Here is a 17,187-nt window from a genome sequence, read left to right on the forward strand (position 1 = left end):
GTCATGTTGGCCACCAACCTGGATGGCATTAAAAAAGGATTAGGCAAATATGTGAAATAGGTGGCTATCAATTAGCACTGGCTATGTTGTTCTGCTTCCATTGTTGGAGATGGTATGTCTCTCTGAATACCATTTGTTGGGAATCAAAAGTGGAGAATGCTCTGATGTTCTGTTTGAGAGCTTCCCATTGGGGCAATTGGTTGGCCACTGTGAGGACAGGATGCCACCCTAGAGGAGCCTTTGACTGATTCAGTCGGGCTCTTCTTAAATCCCAGCAGCAGCAGTGGCCAGATGTTGCAGTCCAAAACACCTGAAAGGCACCTGTTTAGCAAAGACTGGACTAAATATTGCAGTCCATGTGAAAGCAATCCAGACCCTCCTCATGAAGCTGCCTGTGGTCCATCTAGTCCCATCTTGCCTTGGCTATGCTTGGCAGAAGTCTTTCCTCCTCCTGCTACCCGAGACTCCTCTTTTAATTGGAGATGCCTGGGATTGAAGCTGGGACCTTCTTCCTACAAAGGATGTGCCCTACTGCTGTGCTAAGGGCACCACCCCAACATATACAAGCCAGCGTGGTGTAGTGGTTAGAGTGTCAGACTTGGAGCTGGGTTCAAATCCCCCACTCAGCTATGAAGATCGTCAGGTCCCCTTGGGTAGGTCAGGTCAGCATGACCTACCTCGGAGGGTTGTTGTGGGGATTAAATGAGAAGAGGGATCCAAGTACACTACCTTGAGCTCTTGAAGAAAAGGTGGACTATAAATGCAATAAATAAATATACAATGATTTACCCAATATTATATATACGGGGCCGCCTCTCTCGATATGCCCCGCAGAGGACATTAAGGTCCACAAATAATAACATACTGGAGATCCCGAGTCACAAGGTGGTTAGACTGGCCTCGACCAGGACCAGGGCCTTCTCAGTACTAGCCCCGACCTGGTGGAACGCTCTCTCTCTCAGGAGACTAGGGCCCAGCGGGAGTTGTCATCTTTTCGTAGGGGCTGCAAGACGGAGCTGTTCTGCTTGGCCTTTGGGCTGACTCAGTCTGACCCCGATGTTACCCTCCCCTTTATCCTACAGATATTTCAATGAGGTCGCACTTGTAGATTCCTAATTTTAAAATTGAATTTTAACATTGTATTTAATCTGCATTTTAATTGAATTGCTTCTTTTATGCTTGCTTTGATATTCTTGTATGCTTGCTTTGATATTCCGCCCTGAGCCTGGTCTTGACTGGGAAGGGCGGGGTATAAATAAAATTATATATATATATATATATATATATATATATATATATATATATATATGAATGAAAGAAAGAATATGCCTGTATTTGGAGAGGAATTCATTAGACGGTATGTTATTTTGATCTTGGCATTTCAGAAGGGTCTTGATCAGTTGCAACATTGAGCCAGTGGAATCCTAAATTGCATCCCCCCCCCCCCCCGGCTGGATATGAAAGATGACAGCCTTTGAAAAATGATCTGCATGGCATATCTCTCCCCAGCTTAGAACATGGATGCGTTTTATTTATTCATACATACATAGACGAACACCTCTGGAAAGCCTGTGTTGTATAACAGCAGCACACAAGCCGCAGCTCTGGGAAACTCAGCTGAGCAGTCGCTCTGACTCACAAAAAGAATAGTAAATGTTGTTCCAAGAGCAGACTCTTGATGAGATGAGAACAGTTTGCGTCAGCCAAAAGAGCCCTGCCTGGCTCCCCCCCCCCAAACCGCCCCTCCTAAGCCCCCAATTTAATTAGCCAAGCTTTGCAGTTAAAGCCGTCTCAAATATATCCTGTGTCATTTGTTTTCAAACAGTGATTCTGGCTCTGTTTGTGGTGTTGCCTCAAAGCCCCCTCCTCCTTTCTCAATGTTACCTTCTCTCCACGCATCTTCTCACCTCTCTTTTTAATTTTTTTTTTTTAAAAATAGCTTTATTAAGACTCAACTTAAAACATACAATACAAATAATACATCAAATTTAAATCATAGCAACATAATCATAAACAAATAATACGATATCTATAATACAATAAATAATAATTCATAAAACATATTTCTCTCTATCCTGTCACTTCCACTTGTTTACAGTTTGGTCATTTAGTAATTTCCGAGACTGCTTTTTTTGTTTTATATATCTTGTTCTCCTTTACTGTTCCTCTATTTGTTGTTTCCAGTGCCGATCTTTAGAAGTAAATCCAGGATTTAATCGTGGGGCATTGTAGTTTCATGTAATTTCCAAATTTTTTCCCAACTTTGTTCAAATTTCTGTTTGTTCCCTTATTACATTTGTTAATCTTGCTAAATCTACATATTCAAATAATTTCTCCCTCCATTCATTTACCTTCGGTATGTCCTGCTTTTTCCAATACAGTGGTACCTCGGTTTATGAACACAATTGGTTCCGGAAGTCTGTTCATAAACTGAAGCGTTCATAAACTGAAGCGAACTTTCCCATTGAAAGTAATGGAAAGTGAATTAATCCGTTCCAGACGGTCCGCGGAGTAAGCGTTCATAAACTGAAGCGAACTTTCCCATTGAAAGTAATGGAAAGTGGATTAATCCGTTCCAGACGGGTCCGCGGAGTACTTAAACTGAAGCGTTCATAAACTGAAGCATGGGTGTAATTGGTTCCGGAAGTCTGTTCATAAACTGAAGCGTTCATAAACTGAAGCAAACTTTCCCATTGAAAGTAATGGAAAATGAATTAATCCGTTCCAGATGGGTCCGTGGCGTTCATAAACCGAAAATTCATAAACCGAGGTGTTCATAAACCGAGGTTCCACTGTATGAGGCTATTCAAATACATGCCGCTGCCATGGCATACAGCAGTATTTTTTTCATCTTGCTCTTTTACTTCCTTATCCATCATTCCCTATAAGATATTTCCAGGACTCTTCTAAATATTAGATTTTATTATTATTTTTGTTTCTTTGATAATTAAATTCCAAAATGGTTTTATCTTGTCGCAATGCCACCACATGTATCTTCTCACCTCTCTATCTGCCCCCTTCTATTGGAAAATTATATATATATATATATATATATATATATATATATATATATATATATATATATATATATATATGATAAGAATAATATTGGAGAAAACTGGGTATTGAAACTTGCTTAATCTAAATCATATATCCCAGTTTTCAGTGGCCCTTTAAAGTACGCTTCACGCAGAGTATACGCAGTCAGAAGTCGACCTGGCTAAGAAAACACCACCAAGAGCGTAGGGAATTATCGCCCTTATATGAAACCCCTTACTAGCTGTACGCTTGTAAAAGCATACAGAAGGAAATACAAACTGTTGGGTTTCTTTAACTGAAAAACAAACTGACTCTAAAGAGACTTTAAATTAAAGATAAATGCTTTCTCTCTTAGCAATGTTATCTACCCACTTTCCAAACCTCCCACAAAACTCCCATTAAAACTACCCAAGAATTAACAGCAAACTAGCATTATAACTAAGCAACTCTCATACTAAGATTCAACTAAGGAATCTCTTAAACTGAGAACAACTGAGAGAGTGATCTACTTAGAGATGAATCAAACTGAAAGATCTAACTAAGAGATACAGAAGGCTTTCTGGCAGAGCCTTATATATAAGAAGCAGAGCCCACGCCTGTGAGCAATTAACAGAAACACAGACACCTGTTTCTCTTAAACAGACAGTATTTACATTAGACCGGCTCTAAAGTAACTTGACTATTCAAAAAATCCAACACCTTCCTGCATGAGAGACCCAGGCAGTGTCAGAACCACACATGGAAAGCTGCCATACCTGTTGGCATGAAGCTTGATCATCTCTGACTATTTCCCTCAGCCAAGACTCAACCAGGATTTTTCATGTCAGGCCTTGGAGAAACCAAGTGGCCACATTTGGCAAGTGGCTAAATACTCCATAGAAATGCAAGAGTCCTGTTGCATCAGACCCACCTAGTCCCGAACTTCCTTCCCCATGGTGATTAACTAGATGCATTGGGGAAGCCCATAAGCAGAACATGAGGACAATAGACTTTTTTCATTGTCATTTCCCAGCAAATGGTATTCGGACACAGTCTGTGCCTAATGCAGAAGGTGGTCTAAAGGCAGCATGACTAATAATAATAGCAACGGATAAATATTTCCGTCCATGAACTTGGTTAACCCGATCAAAGTTGTGGTGAACTCTGTCCTCCACTTCCCTCTGCAAAGGGGGCTTCCATTTTCCTGCCTCATTCATAGAATTATAGAACCACAGAGTTGAAAGGGAACCTAAAGGATCATCAAGTTCAGACCCCCTACAGTGCAGGAATCACAGCTAAATGCAGAAATCACAGCTCAGTTTAGAATTCCTTTAGAAGGCTGGTGGTTGCACTTTTTGAGCTTTCTTTAACGCCACGAGGCGGCCAGTGAATTGTGTGTGTTTTTCTTCATTGCAGTGGGGGTGGGGGAATCTCATTCATTTATTGAAAATGGGTTTGTAAAAATGCAGGAGAGATTTTCAGCACTGGTCAGCACTATGGCAGGAAACTCCATCGTTTAATCATGTGCTGCATATAGAAGTCGTATCTTTTGTCTGCCCTGAATCTTCCACCATTTTGGTGCCGTGGTTATGGTCCAAAAAGAGCAAGCATCAGCCCTCTCATGCATATACTGTTATTACTCTGTGTGAGTATGGTGAAACTTAAGATGAGCAGATAAGAACATAAGAAGGGGGTTATCTGGAGGATGTCAATGGCTACTAGCCGTAATGGCTCTGCTCTTGTTCTGAAATCTTGCTTGCTGGTTTCCCACAGGCACCTGTTTGGCCACTGTGAGAACAGGATGCTGGACTAGATGGGCCATTGGCCTGTTAAGTTTAGTAATTTAATTTGCTGAAATTGCAAATGCTTGTATACATTGCTGTGTGTTTAAATCTGATTGGTTGGTAACTGAATTCTGGTGAGTTCTCCAGTAGTTCTCGTGAGGTTGTCTAACGTTGGTCACATGGGAAGTATCTAGTGAAAGAGAGACTCCATTTTATGTGAAGGAAGGTGACTGTGTTTTAGAATCCACTGTGAACACTGCTAAGTTGAATAGAGTGTTGGAGTGCTCCTTCTTTGCTTGAAAGAGAGAGAGAGAGACAGAGACAGAGACAGAGAGACAGACAGACAGACAGACAGACAGACAGAGAGACAGAGAGAGGCAGAGAGGCAGAGAGACAGAGCGCAAAGCTACAGGAGAAGGTAAATGTGGAAATCTCTCATAGAAGCTGCAAAGCTGAGCTCTGGAAAGAGGAAAATACAGTTGTTTGGAAGTTAAAAGAACAGACTGTAAACCCATGTTTGGATAAGTATGTGAATGTAAATATTACATTTTAATTCATCTACAACTATAAGTTTCTACAAGTCAAGTTTTTGAATGTTGAAGTCTGGACATTGGTTTAATTTCCATAGAAAGGTGCCGGTCATGTATATGATTTGAGTTCCTTAACTGCATTTTCGTTACCCTTACTTCAACATAGCCTGATCGGATAGGCTCTTATGCTCTTACATTTGCCAAGGAGCCTACATCATGGAAATCAAACTGATATCCAGTGAACCTCACCCCAGATTTTTATCCAGCTCTGTGATTTCCCTTTTAAGTGCTCTGCCCTGATCAACTAGCTCCAGCGCACTGGAAGCCGTTAAAACTTCTGCATGGTCGTGTTGTTTGGTTTTGTTGTTGTTGTTTTAAACCCTTTACCTTTGTTGTTGTTGTGAAAAGCGAGAGCAATAGCAAGCAAACTGCATCTCCATGGATAAGCTCAGAATAAACTATCCAACAGCCGGGAATAATGCAAGCAACTTGGACAGAATAAAAGGTTTCTCCTTTCCCAGTTGCAGATAAGAGATCCCATCCTTTCAAAAACCCATTTTCCCATGTGTGAAATATTTTGCTATGTAAATGACTTGGCGCTGGCGTTACCTTTTGAGACGCTATTGAGAGGACTTGAAAGAGGAGCCTTTTTTCCACACTTCTGTTGTGAAGGGTTAGCTTTATGAATAAGAGCCTCGGAGAAGAAAGCGCTGTTCCTAAAGCTGGCAGAGAAATGTGGTGCAAACGCAATGCGCTGGCTTCCTCTTTGGTTTCCCCATGTGTTCAATGCACCATTGACTCACAGGGACCCATGCTCACAACCTGATTCTGTGCGCATGATCTGGAAGTCAGTCCCGGGGATGTATTGACAAGCCATTGCATGCCCATTACCAGTGGGCCAAGAAGGAAATTTAGGTCATAAGGAAAGCGGCCACAGCTCAGTGGAAGAGCATACTTTGCAGGCAGAAGGTTCCATGTTCGATCCCCGGCATCTCCCGGAAAATCTCCTATTATTCAGACATGTTCCACCAATACACACGGACCCATTATTGATTAAGGTGGCAGGGGGAATGCAAACCGTACAGGTCAAATTGCAATCTTCTCTCCCATTCCAGCAGCAACTTTTTAAATTATCCTAATTAAACCAAGATTGGTATACCCGAGGCAGATCAGATCAGAAGCACCATAAAGGAATAAGGCTGGAAATTCCCGCCCCCTCTAATAGTAGCACTGAAAGCTTGTCTTTTATGTGATAGCCATGATGGAAAACTCATGCATTGAAGAAGAGGCACCCAGGGAATAGATATTATGGCAATGTGTTTTTTAAAATGCCTTACTCGCGTCAAAGAACTCCCAGACCAGAACAATCTCGAAACCTGTTTTTACAGTTTTTTGTTTGCAATTATGTGCTTTTTCATTATATGTTCTTGAACATCTGTGCATTTGTCATTTGTGTAACATCTGTAATGATAAGAATAGCCTCCTTTCATACCAGTTTTTTCTGCGTGAAATTAGACTCCTGTATAGAGAAGCTTATTCACAGAACCCGTGGCAATACGTGAGCTTATGAAGAGTCATAAAGACTTCTCCTCCTCTCTCCTCCATCAACTGCATTTTTAATTGGGTTTCAAAACACCTAAGTGAAAACTGTGCAAGGCCCATGGTTCAGTTCAGGGTCCGGATCCATGTCAGATCAGGGCCATTCTGTTGTGCCTGAACGGAGGGGACAGAAGAATGAGGTCCATCCACTTTTGATTGACGGCATTTGTGTGGAGAGGGTAACAAGGTTTAGATTTCTAGGCATTGAGTTACAGGAGGATCTGTCCTGGAGTGTCAATACAAGGGGGCTTGTGAAGAAGGCGCAGCAGAGACTGTATTTTTTGAGAATTTTAAGGAAAAACCATCTTCCACAAAAGCTGCTGCTTGCCTTCTATTACTGTGCCATACAGAGCGTGCTCACGTATGGTTTATGTGTGTGGTGCGGAAGCTGTACTTCTCAGGACAGAGCAGGGCTGTGTAGAATTATTAAAACAGCAGAGAGCATTATTGGCTGCTCACTCTCCACCTTAGAACAAATCTACACCACCAGGTGACATAGAAAAGCACTAGACATATCAAGAGATCCAACGCACCCTGGTCACCATTTCTTTCAGCTCCTGCCATCGGGACAGAGATATAGAACTATGCAGGCAAGAACGAGCCGTCTCAAGAACAGTTTCTTCTCTAGAGCAATTTTGGCCTTAAATGGAAAGCCTGGACTTTGAAGTCATCTTATTTTACTTGTTATTTGTATTACATTTACTGTTTTTAACTAGGTTGTAATTTTGGATTATGCGGAATGCTTTATCTGAGTGGATGTAGCAACTGAGTAATTTCGTTGTCCCCGCAAGGGGACAATGACAATAAAGATATCTTAGTAGTAATCTTAGATGGGACATTCACAGCCCCTAGTGGATATTTTCAGCATACAGTATTGACACAGATCTCAGGGATCCAGGAATGGCTGCAGCTAAGAACATCAACTTCTGGCCTCTTGTGGTTTACATCAACTGGTATTCAGAAGCTTTGCTGTCTGTGGAGGCAGAACATAGCCATAATGGCTAGTCACCTCTCCTCCGCGAATTTCTCTAATCCACTTTTAAAGTCACCTAGGTGGGTGGCCCTCACTTCTTCCATAGTTCCATGCTTTAATTATGCGCTGCGTGAAGGACTTTCTTTTACATGTACTGACAGCTACCTGACTGTGTCCTGACAGTCAAGTGTCTTGCTGCTAGGAAACCCAGGTTTCTCAGTATCACTGCCCACAATGCTGCCTGCCTGCCTGCATCTAATTCACTTGCTGGTAGCTCACTCTGCTAAAATTAAATCATGTTAATCCGTCCCTATCATCTGAGTGCTGGAGGGGATGCTCAGAACAGAGTTCCCACCTCCACATGGAGCGGTTTTGCCCCCTGTGTTTCTGGCATTTGGGATTCGATTGTAAATCTAAGATAACTAACCAGATGGTCCCAACGCAGCCTGTGTAACTCTTATTTCTGTTTTCACTGGCTCCTCCATAAAGACCTTATTCGCTTCCTCTTGGTTGCAGCCGTATCAACAATAGCTGGAGGCTGGAAAACATCGCCTGGTTGTTGTCTTTTACTGCAATTTGGTATGGGCTTGTTGGGGTGGCTCACTCTCATGGAAAGATTAACGCATGATACCCAGAAAGCGAGGGCCTAAAACGGCATCTAATCAATTCGACATGGTACAGTTTCCATTCCTGACGTTCCTAAATGCTTCTCCTGAGAGTTTGTGACCTTCTATTGCCCACCCTGCGCTTTGGAGAGGCTATATCAGATAGCTGTTTTACGCATTGCTTCCCTGATTTCTGTGCTTGATACTTCTTTCCAGAGGCCTGCAACTGTTTGTTTTGTTGTTGATGTTCTTTATTGTATTGTGATTTCCAAATTAAGCAAATAAATCGCCTATCATTCTTAGCAGCCTTGGATTTTGCCAGTAGAGAAAGGGCAGTGAAATGACGGTAAAAATCACGGGTGGGGAAGAACCGCAGCTCTAGTAGCTAAATTTGGCCCTCCAAGCCCTCTTTATGTGGCCCTTGGGACTCTCACTAGGCAGCACACCATTCCCAGCCACAGATCCTGCTGGCCATGGTTTGCATCCTCCTTGAGAGTTGTAGCCTGGCTGGATTGTGTCCTTGAACTATCATAATTCCTCTTGCTTCCCTGGGTGAAGGACAGAGAGGAGTTTGTGAATGTGTATAGAAACTAGCTTGCTGTACAAAGGTGGGCTCTACATTCATTGATCCGACCTCTATTGCCTCTTCCATTATTTGTATGCAGCCCGGGAAGGTTGTCCTCAGGCTGAGAATGGTTCTTCACCACTGGCATATATGGAGAGCAAATGGGGCAGCTTGACTCAACCTGCAACTCTTTTAATCACTTGATCTTTTTCCCCCTTTTGCAGGATGCCCAGGGATGTGGGATAACATTACCTGTTGGAAGCCTGCCTTTGTGGGTGAGGTCGTCTTCGTCAAATGCCCAGCACTCTTCACAATGGTGAACTTCGATGACGGTAACATTGCCCGAATCTTTGTTGTGCTTGTGCCGTACATTTGCCAAATGAGAACTTTGCCCCTTGTATGGTGGCCTGGAGTGCTCAAACCAAACAAGACGCAACTGCACACAGGCATAAACATTCTGCAATAACACACCTGTCAGGGACTGGGAAGAGGAGGAATGGTGGAGACCACCTCCCCATTCTGACTCTTCCAGGGAGGAGGAAGAGGAAGACAGTATAGATTTACAACAAGGGTTTGAGGGAGATCACAGCTCTGGGGCAGATGAGGGGGGAAGCTGGGAAATCATGGGAGAGCTGTAAAACCATCCGGCTGATACGTTGTCATTAGAAAGCATTCCAGACCCTCCATCTCCCAGAACCCAGCGAACCTTAAAAGTAGGAGAGCAAAGAGCTCAAAGACAGAGGGCACAGCAGCACCCGTAGAAGTGATGAATGAGGAAGTGGGAGAGACGGGAGGTGGAAATTCACTCGGGACAACGCCATTATCCAAGAGGCTGGGTTCTATAGCCTCTCTCTGTGAAGATTGAAATAAAAAAAGGACAGTAAGAAACTTTCCTTTGTCTTTATACTTTCCTGGGCAATCAGCCAAGAGCTGCTGATGGCATCCTGACAATACCTGAAACACTAAGACAATGTTTCTCAAACAGCTGTTGCTGGATTACAACTCCCATCATCCCTGACCACTGGTCCTGCTAGCTAGGGATGGTGGGAGTTGTAGTCCAGCAACAGCTGGGGACCCAAGTTTGAGAAACACTGCACTAAGCCCTAGGATTAATCCAAGGCCAGTATGCACAGAACGTGTCCTGGGAAAAGGCCATAGCTCAGTGGCAGAGTTTCTGATTTGCCCACAGAAGGTATTGGATTCAGTTGCCGGCATCTCCAAGTAAAACTGGGGGAAACGCCTCCTGAAACTCTGGAGAATCACTTCCAGTCTGTGTAGACAACACTAAGCTAGATGGACCAATGGTCTGACTCAGTATAAAGCAGGTTCCTTTGTTCCTCACCAGGAGCTTACCAGAACATGGACCACTGTGGTACTTCTGGCCATCTGTCATGGATGCTTTAGTTGAAATTCCTGCATTGCAGGGGGGGGGTGGATTAGATGACCCTTGAAGTCCCTTCCAACTCTACAATTCAATAATTCTTTGGCTGCTGCTGGTGGTCGTGGTGGTGGGATAATCATCCCATCAGCTGCTTTACGGATGTGCATATTTACAGCATTTATACCCCACCCTTCAACCATAAATGGTTCTCAGAGTGGCTTGCAGAAATTAATATTACGACAGTCCCTGCCCTTTGGCTGTTCATTCAAACCAGGCCGAAATTTAGTTTTGGAAGGACAAGGCCAGAATCAATGGCCTCTTTTTTCCCTCCTTTTCTTTGATGAGGGCAAATCATGAAAGAAAGTAATATTTTCTATCCCGACCAACAGCTGGTGAGGTGGGACTGATCCGCAGATACAATCGCCAACATGTGTTACAATTTTTTCTTATCAGTTCCTCCCCGATAACCAACAGCAGGCCTGGAGTCTCCATGGCAACGGCTGGGATCTTTTGAAAGCGATGAGCAGGCTTGTTACCCATGAGGCCGACAGCTCTGGTAACATCAGTCAAAGCCTTTGAACGAAAAAGAAGCAAACTACATAGAAACTAGTCCAAGGAACAAGGGGAACTTGATGCAGAAGAGGAAATCTGGCCCAAAACTAAGGCACCGCAGTATTTGGTGGCTTTGTCTATTTTTAGAAACAGGGGTGGCTACCCTGTGGCCATCCAACTTTGGCTGAACTACAACTCCCATAAGTCCCAGCTAGAGCATGGCCCATGGTGAGGGGTGATGGGAGTTGTGTGTGATGGACTGGTTGAGCGCAGAGCAATGGTGGGAGGAACCAGCTGGGGGACCCCCAAGGGGAGAAGGCTCAGAGTCCAGGGATTGGTGGTGATCAGAGGGAGAAGACTGGGAAGAGGAGGTGTTGGAAGCTGATGAGGTAACAGGTCTTAATGAGCAGGGAGAGTCTGTGGCAGAGGGAAGTCCAAAATCAGAAGCAGAAACAGGATAGTGGGAGGCAAGGCCAAGAGGCAGAGACGAGTCAGGCTGATGAGGAAGCATGGATGTCTCCCCCTCCTGCTGCGACAAGCTCCCCTCCTCCCTGGTTTCCCAGAACCAGGAGAGGCATGAAGAGGGCAGAGGAGAGGTCAGCTTCACATAGGCACAGTCTCAGATTGCTAGGGAACAAACCTTGAAGAGGAGGAGACACAGACAACTGTGGGGAGGCGGGGACCTTTCGTCTCTGCAACTGCTTTTTGGGAGCAAGACCTGACAAAGATGAGTTGCTGTGCTCATTAGGCCTGACGCTCCTTTGTGGACCCTGTTTGGTAATAAAGAGAAGCTCGCTCTGTGTGATTTTTTTCTGCTGCTCATTGTAGTCCAGGAATGTCTTGGGGCCCACAAGTCGGCCAGCTCTGTTGAAAACAACAGCAGCAGCAGCAGCAACCACCCATATTGGCCACCTTCCTAGAACATTCCATTTGAAGTTCAGACGTTCCAAACCCAAATGAAATATTGCTGTGTGTGACCTTCGGGCCTATCTGTTTTCAGGGAAGCAGTTCTTCTCTCCCCCCCACCCCCACCCCTTGAGAGTAAAGAAAAGATTTGCAAAAACAAGTTCTTCTTGTCAAAAAGGGATGAAGGCACATCGGTAGCTCATGACACAGGACTTGTCACCAGAATGCCACCGGTTCCTTTTAACAGGAGATGGCAGTCCCCGGCTCTCGGTCTCTCTGTCTTGAGTAAGCATGACAGTACCCTGGCATCCTCATCCTCATTAAAACTGCTTCAGGGGGGGGGGGGTCTTTCAGAGCACGAGACATCTTGGGAGAGGGAAGGCTTAACCCTTTCCTTGCTCTCCACTTCTCCACTCCCAATTGCTCCCCAGTGCCTCACAATTGTGTGCAGAGGCAGTTTTAGGGTCGCACAACCAGGGTGGTGCCACTGGGCACCGTACCGCAGGGGGTGCCGCAATAATGCTTTGTAATGGAGCGCAAGAGGTGGCACCAAATTTTTGCATCACACAGAGCACCGCTGAAATTTGAGAGCCCAAAGTCCACCACAGGCCATCGCTTTCCTTCACCCCAGCACCTCCTTGGTCTGATATTCCAGGCAAGACAGAGCAAGAGGGGAAAGTATGCTTGTAGTCAAAGCACAGGGCACAGAAAGTTGCCTTGGCACAGTAGTGTCTATCCTGACTGGCAGAAACTCTACAAGGTTTCAGGCAGGAGTTGGTGATGCTGGGTTTCGAACCTCAGACCTTCGGCAGGCGAAGCTGAATCTTCAAGACTGAGCTACGTCCCCTTGCCATGTAAGAACACAGAATGCTCTGCTGTGTTTCAGATGTGCTTTGCGTCACCTCGGAAGCACAACGAAACTGGAACCTGCTCCAGTTCACTCCCCCTTCCAAGGATGGAACTTGGAGAGGAGCCTGGGAATCAATCCAGTGGTTGGGTTTATTTATATTTTTATTTATACCCAGCCTTTCCCCCCTGGTGGTTCTCAAGATGGGTTGCTCTGAATTCAGAGTGCTCTGTATTCCTCTGAAGTCCAGCAGTACATGAAAGGGCTACAGCTCTCCCAAGCTCTGAGCTGGGGAAGGGGATGGAGAATTGTCCCCACCATCACGTTGGGCTTCTGAAGCACTCAGATCACTTCCGGAGTAGAAGATAACCCAGAGGATGATTGCCTGGCTATCCCCCTAGTTCCAAGTTAAGGAGGACAGCTACGGGTGGACACTCTTTGTGGAGGTGGTAGGGATGCTTGCTATGGATGTATTCCTGTGTTTGATGTTTTAATTTGTTGAAAGCGGCCCAGAGTGGCTGGGGCCACCCAGTCAGATGGGCAGCATATAAATTCTTCTTACATTGTCATTATGGTGGGCACCTTTGCGCACCCTTGATTCACAGACTCATAGAATTGTAGAGTTGGAAGGGACCCAGGAGTCATCTAGTCCAACCCCCTGCAATGCAGGAATCACGGCTAAGTCATATGATAATCGTGTTTTAAAAAAAGATTATTACATTTATTTCCCACCTTTCATCCAAGGAGCTTGGTGTCAATGGTTCTCCTCCTTCCCTTTTTATCCGCTCGACAACCTTGCAAGGTAGGTTCAGCTAAAAGACAGTGACTGGCCCAAGGTTGCTCAATGAGCTCCATGGCCAAGATTTGAACCCGACACACAGGGCCTGACCCCAAACTCTTAACCACTACACTTCCGTTGTCCATTTGTATCTGATAGTTGGCCCTTATGGTGTTTTCAAGGGATGAGCGTGCTTGTGTGAGCTTGACCCCCAACTGAGGATTGTCTCTCGTATTCACTGGTTTCTTGGGTAAAGTGGAGGTTCTGATCCTTGACTGTAACTGCTTTGTATGGCGTGGGGTATTGTGGGTGAATAAAGTGGCCTCGGGGTGCGATCTTCTGTAAGCCGCATGGGAGACATGAGTTTGTTGTTCAAAGCTGCGAAGTCAGCATGCGGTGAGCAACTGCCCGACAATTACGTCTCCCAAGAGATTTCAGGCAATTGGTATTGACATTGATGGTCAATGAAGAATAGGATGAATCCAATTAAACGTCCAGAGGCTTAATGTATGAACCCAAATCAGGCTGATGGAGAAATACTAAAAGCTCCAGATGCATAAGCAGCATCTTTCAGAGCACTTCCCTCCTCCGGGAACCGAAATCTAAGTGACGTGGAGGAACAGGCGAATGGTAGCATTGCTACCTGAGTACCGTATTGGCCTGAATATAAGCCGTACTTCTTTCCCCCCAAATTGCGACCGTGGAAAGTTAAAGTGAGGCTTAAATTTGCGACCTTGCAAAAATTGGCTTTTACGATAATGCCGCTGAAACAGACATACGGAACAAAAAAATGTTTGATTGCCGATTTGTGAGCTTGAGATTGTTGTGCAATCAATTCTAATGTCATTCATCACTTTCCTGTATTTTACAGTGCAGTGCTGATTTTTTATTTGCATTTACGGTGCTACGAACAGGTGTTTAACCATCTTATGGGTCCTCTCTAGTACCCGTAGGATTTTCTTCTACATTTGCCATTTACGGGTGTGAGTGCCTGCGGAATTTTAAGGGAGCAGCTTATATTTTGGTATTGTCTTTTTTTCTCCCCCCCCCCCTTGAATTTTAAAGGTGTGGATTATTTGCAGGTGCGGCTTATATTGGGCCATTATGGTAGAAGGGGAATGAATATGATTGAGACATAGGGACTCATTCGTTTTTTTGGGGGGGGGTTGTTTCAAACTTCCTTCTTTCAGGATATTCTTTCCACAGTCACCTGTCTCCCAGGGAGTCTTACCACCAGTGGCGTAGCAAGGTCAGGTGGTACCCAGTGCATAAAATTTCTTGTCACCCCCACCCACCCACCCACCCACCCATTGATTTTATAGACAAGCTTTCACCAACCTGGTGCCCCCCGATGTTTTTGAATTATACTCCCAACAGCTGGGACCTCTCTGCCGAACCTACCTCACAGAACTGTTATAAATAAATAAAAATGTGCGAGGGTAAATGGAATGAAATGGAATTTTAGCTGTAAGCTCCCTTTGATTCTCCATCAGGGGAAAAGGCCAGAAACAACAACAACAATGGAAACTGTGACAACGATCAGGAACATACCAGAGAGTAAATTCTATTGAAGTCAGTGGGATTTAGTTCTGAGTAAAAATGATTAGAATTGCAGTCTAAAGCTGTACAGTCTTCACCCAGTTACCTGAGAGTAAACTCCATTGAATACAGTGGGACTTAATTCTGAGTAGATATGTAATGGCTTTCAGTGTAGGGCTCCATTTACAATACAGTCGTACCTTGGTTCTCGAACGGAATCCATTCCGGATGTCTGTTCGACTTCCAAAAATGTTCGGAAACCAAGGCGCGGCTTCCGATTGGCTGCAGGAGCTTCCTGCACTCAATCGGATGGCGCGTCGGATGTTTGGGTTCCAAAGAACGTTTGCCAACCGGAACACTCACTTCCGGGTCTACGGCATTCAGGAGCCAAAACGTACGAGTACCAAGGCGTTCGACAACCAAGGTACGACTGTAAAGGAATAAATATTTCCCTTCAAAATTATAGGAAGGGCACCATATGCCAGCTTCACTGTTTCCTCCATTTGGTGCAGGTATTTATTTTTAAGGAGAAACGGGACTCCATCTTTGCACCTACACACACACACACACACACACATACATTTTCAATTGTTCAGCGAAACGTGGAGGGGAGGAAAAAGGAAAAAGCGGAATGTTCTGGGATCAAATCAGAATCCATGATGGCTTCTGTAATTCCAGGACTGTCTCTGGAAAATTGGGACACTTGGAAGGGATGCATTTGGCCTCTATGCTTGGAGTTTCCCCATCTCTGTTCTGGAGAATGTTGCCAATTGAAATGGAATGCTGCTCATTGCCTGGTGGTCTCCATCGTTTGGTATCCTATGCAGACTTGCAAACAAGGCCAAAAACATCCGCTGCTTTAGATGCATGTTGCTGGAGAAGCTGCAGCATGGAGGGCAAGCTGTCTGCAGGAAATTTGCTAATAATTTCACTAGGGAGAAGCAAATAAAACTGAGTGCTTTTGGAGAAACGCTGCCTTATGGCTGAGCCAGCAAAGTTTTTTAAATATTAAGCATGATTTGGAGGCAAAAATGAATGAGGATCTGAATCTACTTCGAGTGGAAGAGTACTGTGTGGGGTTGGGAATTCAGGGCACCTTGAGGTCCAGACCAAACGCTGGCTATTTACCAGCTCCCTGCAACACAAGACACATCATCAGAAAATCTGAAAAGCCCACAGGGCCATCTGGCGGCCGAATTAAGCACTGCAGAGAAATATGTTCATCATTAGCACCTTGTGTGGCGCAATGCAGTTTCAATGGGATTGAGCTGGGCATTCCTTTAAAGGCTATCATGATGGGAGCAGGGGCCATTCCATATGGTGAGGCTGCCACCATCCCCTCATCTGTCTCCCGTTACATGCTGACATCCAGAGAACACAATCCAGATGTGAATTTGGGGGGGGGGGTAGGGAATGGCTGCATCCATCAACCCACTGAAGGCCGGGGCATCTGTAGCCCTGCACACATCATTAGACTACACCTTCCATCATCCTTGACCGTTGGGGCTGATGGGAGATGGAGTCTTCAAATATCTGAGGATGGTCTTCCACTGCTCTGGAGGGCAGGACTTGAACCCATGGCTTCAAGAAAGGAAATTAAATACCAGGAAGAACTTTCTTACAGTAAGAGCTGTTCGGCAGTGAAACGGACTTCCTCTGGAGGTGGTGGACTCTCTTTCCTTGGAGGTTTTTAAGCAGAGGTTGGATGTCTACCTGCCATGAATGCTTTAGCTGAAATTCCTGCATTGCAGGGGGTTCTACTAGATGACCCCCTGAGTCCCTTCCAACTCTGCAATTCTCTGATTCTAATATTGGAAAGTCACAAACTGTTTACGGGAAGCCTGTGCGCATGCATGTGGACCAGACACTGTGCGCAAGGGCAGGCATGCTCATGTATGGGCACATGATTCAGTTCATCTGCCATAAGGGAGAAGCTACAGTGAACATCAGAATGTATATATTTGTGAAAACAGCATGCAGGTGTAATATGAGTCTAGGGGAATTGCTCAAGGAAATCCACCATGACACATTTTTATGCGGAGGCTTTCTGAAAAGTTTCCCAAATGTGGCAAACGGAATTTAAGGCTGGCAAAATGAGGAGCCAACCAGA

General features: G+C 44.8%; 1 protein-coding gene across 6 annotated transcripts in view; it reads left to right on the forward strand.

The window, feature by feature from the left end:
- ADCYAP1R1 (ADCYAP receptor type I) overlaps positions 1 to 17,187 on the forward strand; it is a 142,383-nt gene that overhangs the window by 67,795 nt on the left and 57,401 nt on the right. For all 6 annotated transcript variants that reach the window (XM_060280936.1, XM_060280938.1, XM_060280940.1 and 3 more), the window contains exon 4: positions 9,299 to 9,406. In XM_060280936.1, the coding sequence (XP_060136919.1) occupies positions 9,299 to 9,406 (108 nt within the window). The remainder of the gene's footprint in view (positions 1 to 9,298; positions 9,407 to 17,187) is intronic.

This window comes from Zootoca vivipara, chromosome 12 (genome assembly GCF_963506605.1).
Source record: "Zootoca vivipara chromosome 12, rZooViv1.1, whole genome shotgun sequence".
Lineage (NCBI taxonomy): Eukaryota > Metazoa > Chordata > Lepidosauria > Squamata > Lacertidae > Zootoca > Zootoca vivipara.